The sequence below is a fragment of the Neomonachus schauinslandi genome, chromosome 16 (assembly GCF_002201575.2).
Source record: "Neomonachus schauinslandi chromosome 16, ASM220157v2, whole genome shotgun sequence".
Taxonomy (NCBI): Eukaryota; Metazoa; Chordata; class Mammalia; order Carnivora; family Phocidae; genus Neomonachus; species Neomonachus schauinslandi.
Genome location: NC_058418.1, coordinates 41,338,211 through 41,351,157, shown reverse-complemented (window position 1 = coordinate 41,351,157; position 12,947 = coordinate 41,338,211). Strand labels below are relative to the sequence as shown.

Sequence of the window (12,947 nt, the reverse complement as noted above, 5' to 3'; positions counted from 1 at the left end):
CGGGCCCCGCCCAGGTTGCGCGGTGGTTTGGAGCAGGCCCCGCCTCCGTGGGAGTCCGGCCTGGCCCCAAGCAGGCCCAGACGCCCCTCCCGGGGCCCCTGGGCTGTTTCCGCTCCCGAACTCTCCTCCCCTTTGGTGCTCTAGCCACCCCCACCCCACCCCCGCCCTTCGACTCTTCGGAGCGGTGCTCTAAAGCCAGCCAGGGCGGAACCCATGGTGTGTGCTGTCCCAATACTCATGTGCCCTGCCCGACCCAAAGTTGGTTTCGAGCAGTCGAGGCTTTCCTTTGGGCTGGAGACTCAAATGCTCAAGTGGGGCTCAGCTGGAGACATGATTACCCTTACACTTGTACAGTTGGGGGTCTCCAAAACATTCTCATAAGTTTTTTGTTTGTTTTTATTTTTGCAGCAGGCAGGGCAGCTAAGAGTTTCATTTTTATTAACGAGAAAAGCGAACTGGTTCACCCAAACTTTCCCTGTGATTTAAGCGACCAGATTGTCAATAATCTGTCCCACCCCTTGCCCTTTCGTCACCCATTTTCATCGTTTCCTGGGCAATGCAAACATTTGAAATAAGGCCTGTGTCTAAGTCAGGCCTGTTGGGGAAATGCTCTGCAGCTAACCCAGGTGGACCACAGGTAAGGGAAACATCATCCTGGCAGCTCCATGCTTTCCCTCCTAGCCAGAGATCTCAGTATTCCTGTTCTTCCATGTTTTGCACCTTTACCAATACACACACACACACACACACACACTCACTTGCTGGGGATGGCTGTTAAGATCAGGTCTGCACTACCTTGCCTGACTAGATGCTTATTACTTAGCCAGTGAGAACTCTGCATTGTCCTGTTTGTGGTGCATCTGGGACCTCCCTTGTTCTGTCATTCCCCCACCCCCAAGAAGCTAAAACTCGAGATAGATTGTATGCACATAACCCCCAGACACCAGAGTCTTGGCTAGAGCCTGGCCCTCACCTGTCCTGGGAGGGCTGCTGAGAGGTCCAAGTGAGCCAAAGCAGAAACAGTGTGTCTTCAACAAACGGGAGCTAGGATACACTAAACAGCATAGACTGAGCCTGGAAAAGCCCTCACTCCTAGTGGAGAGTGGGGACATGTGAGAGAGTGGCTTAATAGCTGCCCACAAAGGGCTTCAGTCCCAGCTGGCCTGGAAGGGCAATGCTGTGCATCCACCGCCTTATTTACGATTAGCCAGAACTAACGCTAGGAAGGCAGAGATCCAATCCTTTCCCCAACCAGGCACCTGTACAACCTATACTCCACCCCTCTTAAACCAGAGACTTGTTTCTCAAGTCAGTGCCAAGGGCGATGAGGAGAGCAGAGACTAGAGAAACATTTGTCATTTCAGTTCACAGATACAGGGAAAGCCCCCAAGGAAGTGGCCTTTTCTAAAGTAAGAGAAGGAAGTCATGTTTTATGGAGCCCAGGAAGTGTCCACTTGTGCCCGAACACCTGTAGTAAATAGGGCTAGCTTTAAAGGCCTGCCTTGGCCCATTGGCTTTGAACTAAGTTATCTGGACCTATAGATAAAAATGTCACCTCACCCCTACCTTATCTAAAGAATAATAGAAACAGCCAAGAAATGAGTCAAGGTGTCACAAATCCCAACTCCTCCACAATGATAACATCCCAAGGCCAAGGTATCTATAGAAGAGTTCTTATGTGTGCAGGAAGCATGGCTGGTTACAGCTGTGATCTTCACTAAGTAACTGCACGCCCATGTGTGCCACTGTACTAGGGCTAAAATGGTAAGTGAAATTCAACCACAGCTGAAAATTCATGAGGAATTCAAAACCCTCAAGAGAAGTGAGCAGTCACAATTTGGTTTAGTTGTCAGTTGCTCCTTCTCCTAACCCACAGCAAACTGGGACCATTTGGTGCAGTTTCTAAACTCTTTGGAGCGAGCTGGGCCAGAAACTCTCTGAGAACCTTATGAGGCCAGGGTCCATGTGCTCAGGGCCCCTTGATGGACAAGCATGGTCACTGAAGCATTTCTACTATCAGGATCAGCCTCGTCCTTGAGACCTAAGGTAGAGGCCTGTTGGGAGGTCTATTTCCCCACCTTTCAGGGATACTGAATCTTTATAAAAATAAAATGGTGAAACCCAAATTAAAACCTTACTTTCTGTTTAATTCGTTTTGCCAAACAAACACAGTGAAAACTTTAGTCTGACTAATTGTACAGAAAATAGAATTTGTAACCAGTAGCAAACATAACAGGATAAACCTAAGTCCCTGGCAAGCTGGATCTTCATCAGCAGGTCACCTAGATCCCCTTGTAGATGGCCTCCTGGGGAGGGAGGTCCTTATAGGCAGAGGCACAGATCTGCCAGTCCCCATCAGAATCACAGGCTGCACCTGGGAAGGAAAAGCATGAAAAGGAGAACTGATGTTACTTGGATCTCTTATCACTACACACGGAAGAGTTGTCTCAATGCTGGCCAACCTCAAGGTGTTGTCTTCCCAAACCCATAGTCTTGGGCATCCGACCTGCATCCTGAGTGGGTAATCTTCAAGTTCAGTGGTTCTGAAGCCTCTGCTTAACCAGAACCTGCAACATAAACTGGGGGTGAGGTGGGGAGTGGGGGACAAAGTCATAATTGCTGGTGTCACCTGTACAGAGTCTGAGGTCCCAGACTTCAGGACCTTGCTTCAGGAGAAAACAAGACAGGGTGCCAGGTCACCAGCAAGAGAGTCCAGCTGCCCTAAGCTTCAGTACTGTCAACCAGTGCCCCAGGAGTATAGGGGAGTTCAACAGCAGCGGCCTAAGGTCCCTGTAGGCTGAGAGGGGTCCAGGAGTCCAGCAAGCCGAGGGGGACCCATTCACATTCCATGCTTTTTTCGGATGACAGCCATGGCCAGCAGCCGATCCTTCTCGCGGAGTTCTTCTCGTAGCTTGGCCTCGGTGAGACGCAGGTGGCGGATGCTGCCTTTCATCTCCTTCATCTTCACCTCCATCAGCGCCAGGATGTCCCGCTGCTCGTTAAGCTTGCGCAGGAGCTCCTCCTCCGTGGTGCCTGACGACAAGGAGTATGAGTGGTCGGAGCCAGTATCAGGGAAGCCCTCTTCCCCCACCACCACCAACTGGGGACCCATAGGGCACTCTGCGGCCTCCAGCCCTGCCGTAGCAGCCTCTAGCTCCGACGCGGCGGCTGCGGCGGCTGCACCCTCTGCAGCGGCAAACTCCACTTGCACGGTCAGGTCGATGGGTTTCACGTCTTCGCCGGTGGGAGTGGTGGGCGCTGGGGGCACGGACCCCGGGGCCTGGCTGCTGTCTACAGCGGCCTGAAGGGTGAGGAGCACAGCAGCAGAGGCAGACACCAGGTTCGGCTGCAGCTGGGAGGCCTGGGCAGTGGAGGCTGACGGCTGCTGCTGCTGCTGCTGCTGCTGCTGCTGTTGCTGCTGCTGTTGTTGCTGCTGCTGCTGCTGCTGCTGCTGCTGTTGTTGTTGTTGTTGTTGTTGCTGCTGCTGCTGCTGCTGCTGCTGCTGCTGCTGCTGCTGCTGCTGCTGCTGCTGCCTGCGGCGGGCGGCTGCGGCCCCCGCGGGTCTGCGTGCTACTTTGCGCTCGTTGACGCCGCGCAGCGGGAAGATGGTGGGGACGCGCACCGTGTAGGTCTTGCGGCCGCCCTGGAAGTGGACGCTGCAGAGACGATGGCCCGTGGTGGGCTGGAAGGTGGAGAAGCACCCACTGACGCCAGCACGGGACACGTTCTTGAGCCACAGGCGCCGCAGTTCAGCGTCCTTGGGAAACGTGTAGAAGTGCAGCGCCTTGTCCCGGTGCGAGTTATTGTAGCAGCCCGGCACGCAGCACGTAAAGCCTGGCATGGCTGCGCCGCGCGGCCCGCCTCGGCCCGGCCCACCGGCCTCCTGAGCCCTTCGACGGCCCGGTTGGTCTGCCGCCGCCCGCCCCTCGACGGGCGGCGCCGCGCGGGGCCTTAGGCGGCCTCCCACTACTGCCGCCCGGCGCGGCCGGCCCGGCCCGGCGCCCCGTGCCCAGAATACGCTTCCCGCCGGCCCGCGCTGCGCCGCCCGCCCGGCCGCCCGCCTGCGCTCCGGAGTCGGCCCCGGGGACGCCGCGAAGGACCGCCTGGGAAGGAGGACTACGCCCCCCACAATGCACCGCGCCAGAAGCTGCTCACTTCCGGAGCGGGGGCGAAATTATTCCGGCAGCTTTCCAGGGCACCGTGACAGCCCACGCAGAACAGATTCTTACCCCCACCCGGCTTATCCCCGGCCGACTATAGAGGCGTATTCGGTTGGAACGCTGTCGCCTGGACCGCCCTTCACGAGGACCCGGAATCCTGATGGGCGTCTGGCGGCGCGCGCCTCTGTAATGCGCAAGCGCCTTGGGCGTTTGCTTACGGAAACTACAATCCCGCAATGCCGTGCGCTGAACTCGGAGGCTGCGGCCTGGGGCGCCGCCTAAAGGAGAGGTGGGGTTACAGGAGACTAGGATTTGGGTGAGGTTGTGTGTCAGCCGGAAGCGCTTCCCCAATCCTGGGGGCTGTGAGTCGATGGCATTCCCGCGGGGACTGGGTCAGAACCTCAGCTTCAGTGCCCAGAAAGACCTCAGGAGCCCCTTTCTCTGCGTTGAGGACTCGCTTAATTCAGCGGTGGCTTGAGTTGACTCACCTAAACACAGTCACCAGTAGGTGCCTACTGTGTGGCCGGTACAGTGCAGTGAGTTGGGAACTTGCTGAAGGAGTTCGACCCACCAGTCCTGACTACCTTGAGGGATGAGGGTCCGACTTTTGGATAATAGATGTGAATGCACCCGAATGGATGTCTAATCACAGAAATAAATGCTACAGACTAATGAACAGGACAGAGAAGAAAATGGGAAGCGGAGGCCAAGGAAGAAAAAAATGGTGAAAAGCTTGAGTGAGGAGGGAGTAGCTGGTCCTCAGGAAAGAACTAGGCTACGCCCTTAAAGAGCCTGGAAGAAGACAGGCAGGGTAGCTGAAGCGCTGAAAGATACCAAACTGGGCTAAGTTAAAGATTTGGGATTTAATTCTGCAGACGACTGGGAGCTGTTGAAGAGTGTTGAACCAGAGGATGGACAGAATTTGGATTGTAACAAGACACCTCCCCAATCCCCGACTTCTATGGAGAAAATGTTCTAAAGGGCAAGAGAGGTTTTAAAACCAGGGGAAGGCCTGGCAGTTGTTCCGGGGATTTACCTGCTAGCCCTCCTTTGCTGAGTTCCCCCTTTCTCCCATTTCTTGCCTTTCTTCACCCTTTCTCCAGACTCTCCCTTCACATTTTTTTCCTCCTGATTACAGACCATGGGTATGAAATTGAAGCCTAGTATATACTATTTCTAATTATTTGACATAAAAACAAAAAAAAAACCCCCGGCATTTAAAAGCTTGTGAAAGAAAAAATATAACACCCCAAGTTAACTGTTACTTTTTCTTTTTTTTAAGTGCTTTATTATAAAAGGAACCCATACTTAAGATGTTTTGGGAAAATACAGGACAATGGGAAGTGAACTATTTGTCTGATCCCAACATCCAAACATCACCATTGCATTTTCTATTTACAATTAATGTGCTCCATGGTTATTGGCATGGGCTTCACAGACCCATAACAGGAAAAAGTCCCATTCCTCCTGGCCTATGCAGCTGAGGTCCACAGCTTGAACCCCTTCAAACTCAGAAATGCAGTCCATGGTGAAAGAAGTGCATTCACTTGGGTGAATATACAATAGTTAAAACATGAATACACACTTTGTTATATGATTAAATGTTTATAAAATGTGTGCAGTAGGGACAAAATTAAGCAAAAGATCATTGTTATTTGTTATTTTGTATTTTCATTGTCATACTATTACTGATAGAGTTCTGTTCCTACCTGTCTCAAAATCTACCTTACAAAAAATATTAATGAGAGATCAAATTTATATCATTTCTTCATATACAGACAGTGAAGATTACGCTCAATAAAATTCTACCTTCCAGGGTGCCTGGGTGGCTCAGTTGGTTAAGCGTCTACCTTTAGCTCAGGTCAGGATCCCAGAGTGCCTGGATCGAGTCCCCCATCAGGCTCCCTGCTCAGTGGGGAGTCTGCTTCTCCCTCTGCCCTTCACCCCACTCATGCTCTCTTTATCTCAAATAAATAAGTAAAATCTTTAAAAAAAATTCTACCTTCCAGTACATAAAATCACCTCTAATCTACACTTAATCCTTTACATTTAAAACATATCTAGAATGCATAGCTTTCTCCCCACCCCCACGGCCCTGCCCACGCTCTATCTTGTCACTTTTGGAGAAAGGCTAGAACCTTGTCACATGCCTCCCTGCTTCCAATCTTGCCTCCTCTACAAAATCTGTTGTTTATATGGCTACCAAAATTATATATATATTTATGTGATTCCTCTGCTTAAATCCCTCCAATGGCCTATTGCATTTATAATGTCCAAACTCCTTTCCAGAGCCTGTGAGACACCACATGGTCTGGTCCTTGCCAGTCTCTCATTCCTCCCTCCCTCACTTCATGCACCCAGTATATATATTTTTTTTAACAAGTAGCAAATAGAAAATTTTATCAGTTATGTAAAACACATAGGCCCCTGATCTAGGAACAAAAGGATAACTCCACAGGAGACTCAGAACTCAAGTTCTAATTAAGTTTCCATGAAAATTTAAGAAAGGTGGGGAGGCTATCTTGGTGAAAATATGGTAATAGAGTCTCTAGCATTATCAGAACTTTTGAGGGCCAAAATTCATCTCAAAATTGCACATGTTTGGAGATCATTTCTACTGGATCACAAACAGCAAACTAGCCTTTGGGTCTTCAAACTGGTCTCTTCTAAGGCAGAGTGGTGTTCACAAATGCAAATCTGACCAGGTCACATATAGGATAAAATTATTTTTTCCTGGCCCAAGTGTCTCTCCTCAACTCCAGAGGGAGATAGGAATAAGACATTCTAATAATAATGACTGCTATTTATTGAGGATGGGCTTACTATATGTCAGACACTGAGTTAAACATTATCTCATTGAGGGGCGCCTGGCTGGTTCAGTCTATAGTGCAGGGGACTCTTGATCTCGGGGTGGTGAGTTCCAGTCCCACCTCGGGTGTAGAGATTACTTAAATAAACTTTAAATATACATATATTTCATTGAATCAGTACAAGCCCCTTATTAGGTGGGTATTATCCTCAACTTACAGAAACCAAGGCTTCGACTGGTTGCACACATTTGCCCAGGTGCACTCCCAGGTAAACGTGCCTCCAAATCCGGAGCTTACAACGAACGACCACTACACGCACCACTCGCCCCTGGGCGGTAGGGTTAGAACTGCAACTCCCGTGAGGCTGTGCGGCAGCCTCGCGAGATTTGGCTTAAATGCTGCGGCGGGAAGGCGGTGGCTTCAGCTACTTCAGCGGTTAGAAGCGGATGGCTGAGGCGATGGCGGAGAGCTACGACCGTGAGAGCGAGCCTACGACTCGCACGCTGTTGCGGCGCGTGCTGGACACTGCGGATACGCGCACCCCGCGGCGACGCCGAAGTGCTAGAGTTAGGTAAGGGAGAGCGCTGCCCGAGCGTGTGAGCAACCATAGGGATTGGGGCGGCGGGGGGGGTCAGGCTTCAGCGGGATCCAGCGCTGACCCTGTTTGGAGAAGGAAACTGAGTCTCGGAGAGCCGCAGGGCCCCGGGTTCTGAGAACTGGGTCCACCCTTTACAGTTTGTGCCCCCACCCCCGGGACTCCAGGCTGCCAGGTCTCATGACTACAAAGCTCAACTCTGCTGGCGTCTTTGGGTTTCTGCCTCTAGGCGCTCAGAATCTGGCCTTCTCTGCTGTTCTCTGGGCCACACCTTCCCCCCACACCAGCCCAAAGTGTGTCCAGGCATCTGCCCTGAACTGCCTCCTCTGTGGTCCCCACTTTTCCCTGCACATTCAGTCCCCTTTCCCTGTAACGCCCAGCTGGAAGGTGGGAAAGGAGCTAGAGAGCACAGCCTGGGCAGAATTCGGGAGGCAGGAACTAGAAAGATGCTTTGCTAGGGAGCAGGGAATTTGGCCTGACCTGGTGGCAGTGGCAGTGGATGAGGGCTATGGTGAGCTCCTGGTGCAGAGGGTGTGGGAGTTGGCATCTGCCAGACTGGGGCAGTGCAGTTCTTTTATAGGCCCTGGGAAGCTATTCATTGTAGGTTTTAGACCTATAAGTGATGAGGTGGGAGCTGTGCTTTGGGAATCTGAGAGGGACTGGAACGGAGACCAGTGCTGGAGTGACCAATGTAGAAGTTGCTGTGAAACCCTGACAAGTACTTAGATGGTTTCAAAATATTTAAATATCCTTTTTGATTTGTTATATTAATGTCAGGAATGAATATTCTTCTAATTGCTCCTCTTGTCTGTGTGGCCTCTGCTTCTAACAGAGTCAGTTCTGTAAAGCCTTTCTTAGCCCCTCCCTCTGGCTGGATCATTATGGTCTCCCTTTCTTCCCATATCCCTTAGGTTCCCCTTCATCCACAGAGCTGTTGATATAGAGCTAGAAACAGAGGCTGTGGGAGGGGCTGGATCCCTGGCCTTGAGGGAAAAGGGCTTCAAGCCAATATCCCTGATGAAAGCACATCTCTGCATCCTCTAGTTCCCTCTCCCTACTTAATTCTTAGAGCTGTTGGTCTTTACGCAGTGCCCAGAAAGCCCTACTTGAAACACCTTCCTCCAGGAGGCTGAGCAGCCCAACAAAGATGAATGTGAGGCAGCGTTCCCATAGAGCCAGGGTAAGTGCCCAGCCCACTGACCACTACAGGGCTCTTGCTGCCTTCAGGGGCCTCTGAGGTCTAGCTCTGCTCTGGAGCCCACCTTGAGGGAATCTCAAGGCAAAGGAACAGAAAAATTGCTTGGTGCTTTTACCCAGTCTATTAGCAGATTGGCCCATGTTCATACCAGTGGGAACCTGGAGGAACAGACACCCCGGACTCTGCTGAAGAACATCCTTCTAACTGGTGAGTGAACACTAACTTGCTGATTAGAGTTAGACACCAGTCCCTTGGTATCCCTCATTCAGGGCAGACTGCCCTGCCATCCCTACCCTCTCTTTGCTGTCTCTGCAGCCCCAGAATCTTCCATCATGATGCCAGAGTCTGTGGTGAAGCCAGTGCCAACACCGCAAGTGGTCCAGTCCTCTAGACGGGAAAGCAGTCGGGGCAGGTGCACAGTGAATTCTTCCCTTTACTGGGATGTTGGGCAGCTCTGATCAGGAGTCTCTTGAGGGCCCCAGAAGCCAGTATTAGGCTTCCTGGCCTGTCTGAGATAAGTTTCATCCTTGTAGCCTGGAGCTGCAACTTCCTGAGCTTGAGCCCCCCACAACCCTGGCTCTAGGTCTTCTGGCTCCTGGCAGGAGGAAGCAGAGGCTAAGATTGTCAGTGTTTCAGCAAGGAATGGACCAGGGACTGCCTCTCTCCCAAGGTAAGACCCTGGACAATACCTTTGGCCACCCTCTCTTGCCCCCTAGAAAGGCTGAGGAGGCCTGAGAGAGGGCTCTCATGAGCCTGGTAACTTACCATAGTTTATTTTTAAATTCTCTTGCAGAGCCTCGTGGGAATGCCAGTGCCTCCTCCCTCACCAGGTGCTGTTGCCTATCCTGGGGTTGGTGGAAAGGCTTGGAGAGGGAGGTATTGATTGTGATGGAATCTGGCCTACTGGTCCCTGCCAGTTTTAGCTTCATAGCATCATGGCTGAGTACTAAGAGATGAGAGCCCCAGGGCAGATGGGGAAATTCTCCTAAAAATTGGGCCTCAGATACCTGACTTTCCTTTGTGCCTCCTCCCTCCCACCAGCTCCCTCAATTTGACCTTTGCCACACCTCTCCAGCCCCAATCAGTGCAGAGGCCTGGTTTGGCTCGCAGACCTCCTACCCGCCGAGCTGTAGATGTGGGTGCATTTTTGCAGGATCTGCGAGATACTTCTTTGGCCTTGGCTTCTCCAGGTAAGGTTGAGATTTCCCTCTCCCTCCCCTGTAGGAGGTGCTGCTGAGTCCAGGATTACTCCTCTCTCTGTCAAGTCAAGCACAGTGAGCAAGCTTGCCAGTAGGTCTATGAGGAGTTTCTGCTTTCTTTCTCCAAAGTGCTGGTCCCAGTCTTGGTCCCAGTATCTTCTAGGATCCCATATTCTTGAGAAGCTACAGAGCTGAGGGTAGGAAAGGTGTGGTGTGGTAGCTGGAGCTTCTTGGGAGATAGATAAGGGTCAGGTTTCAGGATCAGCTGGCCAGTCAGAACTGACCAGGTAGCGTGATTTCAGAAAACAAGTCAAGTTCACTAGAGTAAGAGGAGGGTTCTTAGCAGAGTGAAAAGTGTGGAGGCATAGGTGAGCAGTTTTGGTGGGACAAGATGTGGAGAGTGTGAATGCCAGGCTAAGAAGCAGGAAGGTAAGCAAAGAGACCTGTGGAAGGAGGATAAGGCTTAGAGTACTAGGTAGTTTTTTCTGAAGGCCACTTGGGGCAGACTCATGGGACCCACTGCCCAGGCCCTGGTGAGTGGGTAGCGGCAGGTAGGCCTGGAAAACAGAGTGTCAACTGGCCTTTCATTTCCAGGTGATAGCCTCAGAACCCCTGTTGCCACCCTACAAATGGATACCGTGTTGGAGGACACTCAGCCCTTCTCCCAGCCCTTGGTTGGCCGTTCCCCCAGTGTGTACCACTCCCTGCCCTGCACTGAAGCTGAAGATGCTGAGAGGGCTGTCAGTCACAGGACACAGAGCAGTGGGCCTAGGCTGCAGAACCACAGTGAGTATGTGGGGCATGTGGCCCAGAGCTAAGCCTTGGATGAAAATTGGCATTTGTGCTTTTCCCTCCTCAGGCCTATATGTGTGCTCTGCAGAGTCCCTTGGTTGTTAATTCCTCTTATATGTCAGAGCAGAGTCGGTTTTGGACCAGGATACTCCACAAACAAGTACCCTGTGTCTGCCTCTGGACATTTCTCCTCAGTGACCTAGACCAGGTTTACTACTCTAGCTTTATCCTTCTCAGAGCTACAGCCTTGCCCTACTGCTTCTCTAACCTATATTTTCTCCCTTGATTCAGATCCTAGAAAACCAGCCCAACTTCTAGCAGCAAAGGCAAAGAAGGTTGATGCCCTTGCTGTGAGCTTCCCAAACAACAGCAGTGCTATTTCTGGAGAAGATGGAGTAGAGCCCTTACAGGATGGAGTTGGTGAGGAGGCAGAGGAAAGGATGGAGGAAGGTCTGAGTGTGAGCAAAGTGATGGACACAACAGGAACACAAGGATCTGTCAGGACAGAAAAGTCTAAGGGATACAGAGAAATGACAGAAGCTGTTGAGGCCAAGGAGCCAGAAGGATCTTCAGGAGATGAGGACATCTCTGGTAGGACAGGTAAGGGGCCCAATGCAGGGATGAGGGAGTGAGTGGGTGACAACTATGTTCAGTCTCTAATCTGAGGAGTTTTACCCGTAGGTTGTATTTCTGGGCACAAGTGGTGTTGGGTCAGGGAGACTCTGAGGGGCCCATTGCTTGACTGGCCAGAGCTAGGTGGGGCCCTTGAGGAACAGAAAAGGAAGCTGTGGGCCTTGACGGTTGGGTGAGATAGTCAAGCCTGAGCCCCCTCTAATCCTGCCCTTTCTCTACAGCAAGTCCGGAGTTGGCCTCCAGCACCACTGAGTTTCTTCAGGCCAGGCGACCTCAGTTTCTTGAGCCAGCCCCACCACCTAGCACTGCAGTGTAAGATCCCATGACCTTGTTCTGCATGGACCTCTTGGGAAGGGGGTAGGCTTCTGAGCTTGGCATTGAGCATCAAAGAGTTATCCCCCTTCCCGTTGGTATGCAGACGATCACTCAAGAGAGCACCCTGAGGTGGGCTAGGTGGGGCTCACTGAGTACATGTGTCATCTTGGTGCATGCTTCCAGGTTCTTAGAGGAACCTGGGTAGAGGGAAGTGGCTAAGTCAGTATGTAGTCAGAGAAGGCTTCCTGGAGGATGATTAGCAGAATCGGATAGGCAGCAACAGACTGAGGGTCTAGGGCCTGAGGGTCTAGGGGCCTGAGGGTCTAGGGCCTGAGCAAGTACTAGCTTGTGTAATGAGTCTAGACTAGGACTTTGGGTCAGGGCCCCAGGGAAAGACCAGGTCTCTGTGTGGCCCCCTGTCTGCACTGCCTCCCAGCAGACAGAGCTATTGGTCCACATTAGCCAAGGAGCACATGGGCCCTAGTCTTCGCAGGAGCCAATAAGGCTTGTTTTTGATTAGGAGCCTCTTTGGGCAGCATTTTAGCTAACTATCCACTCCTGCCCCTAGCTTATCTTCAGAGCCTCTGGAGCCTCTATCGACCAGGCTTCCTCCCAGGGCCCGAACCCCTGGCCCCAGGCCCCGTCAAGATCCCCACAAGACTGGATTGAGCCACTATGTGAAACTCTTTAGCTTCTATTCCAAGATGCCCATGGAGAAAGCAGCTCTTGAGATGGTGGAGAAGTGGTGAGTCCTGGACACTCAGGGTAGGGAGAGGACCCCTCAGATCATCAATAGACCGTTCAGTCTGTTCTACCCCAACCCTTTTGGCAGCCTGGACAAGTATTTCCAGCATCTTTGTGACGACCTGGAGGTATTTGCTGCTCATGCTGGCCGCAAGACTGTGAGGCCGGAGGACCTGGAACTACTGATGCGAAGGTAAGTGGGCAGAAGCAGGGAGGTGCTGAGTGTGGGAGTGTTGGCCCTGATTCTATCTCTATCCTCCTCTGCTACAGGCAGGGCCTGGTCAACGACCAAGTCTCACTGCATGTGCTTGTGGAGCGGCACCTGCCCTTGGAGTACCGGCAGCTGCTCATCCCTTGTGCTTTCAGTGGCAACTCTGTCTTCCCTGCCCAGTAGTGGCCAGGCCTCAACACCTGCCCAGTCCCCACCTCGGGGACTGCTGCACATATTCTTCCAGGTCTCCTCCCCACCTCCCCAGCATCAATAAAGTGTCACAAATAGAA

General features: G+C 52.0%; 2 protein-coding genes across 2 annotated transcripts; one reads left to right on the top strand and one right to left on the bottom strand.

Annotated features, from left to right (window-relative positions):
• Positions 1-2,023: 2,023 nt before the first annotated feature.
• On the bottom strand, positions 2,024-4,049 carry THAP11 (THAP domain containing 11). Its single transcript, XM_021703577.1, has one exon. The coding sequence runs from the start codon at positions 3,839-3,841 to the stop codon at positions 2,840-2,842; it is 1,002 nt and encodes a 333-aa protein (XP_021559252.1). The 5' UTR covers positions 3,842-4,049; the 3' UTR covers positions 2,024-2,839.
• Positions 4,050-7,428: 3,379 nt separating this feature from the next.
• On the top strand, positions 7,429-12,939 carry CENPT (centromere protein T). The gene is made up of 13 exons (XM_021703588.2): positions 7,429-7,541; positions 8,655-8,745; positions 8,883-8,970; positions 9,079-9,175; positions 9,297-9,433; positions 9,557-9,593; positions 9,805-9,956; positions 10,596-10,748; positions 11,046-11,354; positions 11,609-11,699; positions 12,271-12,447; positions 12,535-12,639; positions 12,717-12,939. Exons 1-13 carry the CDS (start codon positions 7,429-7,431, stop codon positions 12,838-12,840), a joined length of 1,674 nt encoding a protein of 557 aa, XP_021559263.1. The 3' UTR covers positions 12,841-12,939.
• The last annotated feature ends 8 nt before the right edge of the window (positions 12,940-12,947 follow it).

What these genes read in the sequence shown, in the direction of transcription:
- THAP11 (XM_021703577.1), bottom strand. Translation starts at nt 3,841, where the DNA reads ATGCCAGGCTTTACGTGCTGCGTGCCGGGCTGCTACAATAACTCGCAC.
- CENPT (XM_021703588.2), top strand. Translation starts at nt 7,429, where the DNA reads ATGGCGGAGAGCTACGACCGTGAGAGCGAGCCTACGACTCGCACGCTG. An exon ending in AGCGTTCCCATAGAGCCAGG is followed by an intron (nt 8,746 to 8,882) that starts GTAAGTGCCCAG and finishes GCTTTTACCCAG; the next exon opens with TCTATTAGCAGATTGGCCCA. An exon ending in CGGGAAAGCAGTCGGGGCAG is followed by an intron (nt 9,176 to 9,296) that starts GTGCACAGTGAA and finishes TCATCCTTGTAG; the next exon opens with CCTGGAGCTGCAACTTCCTG.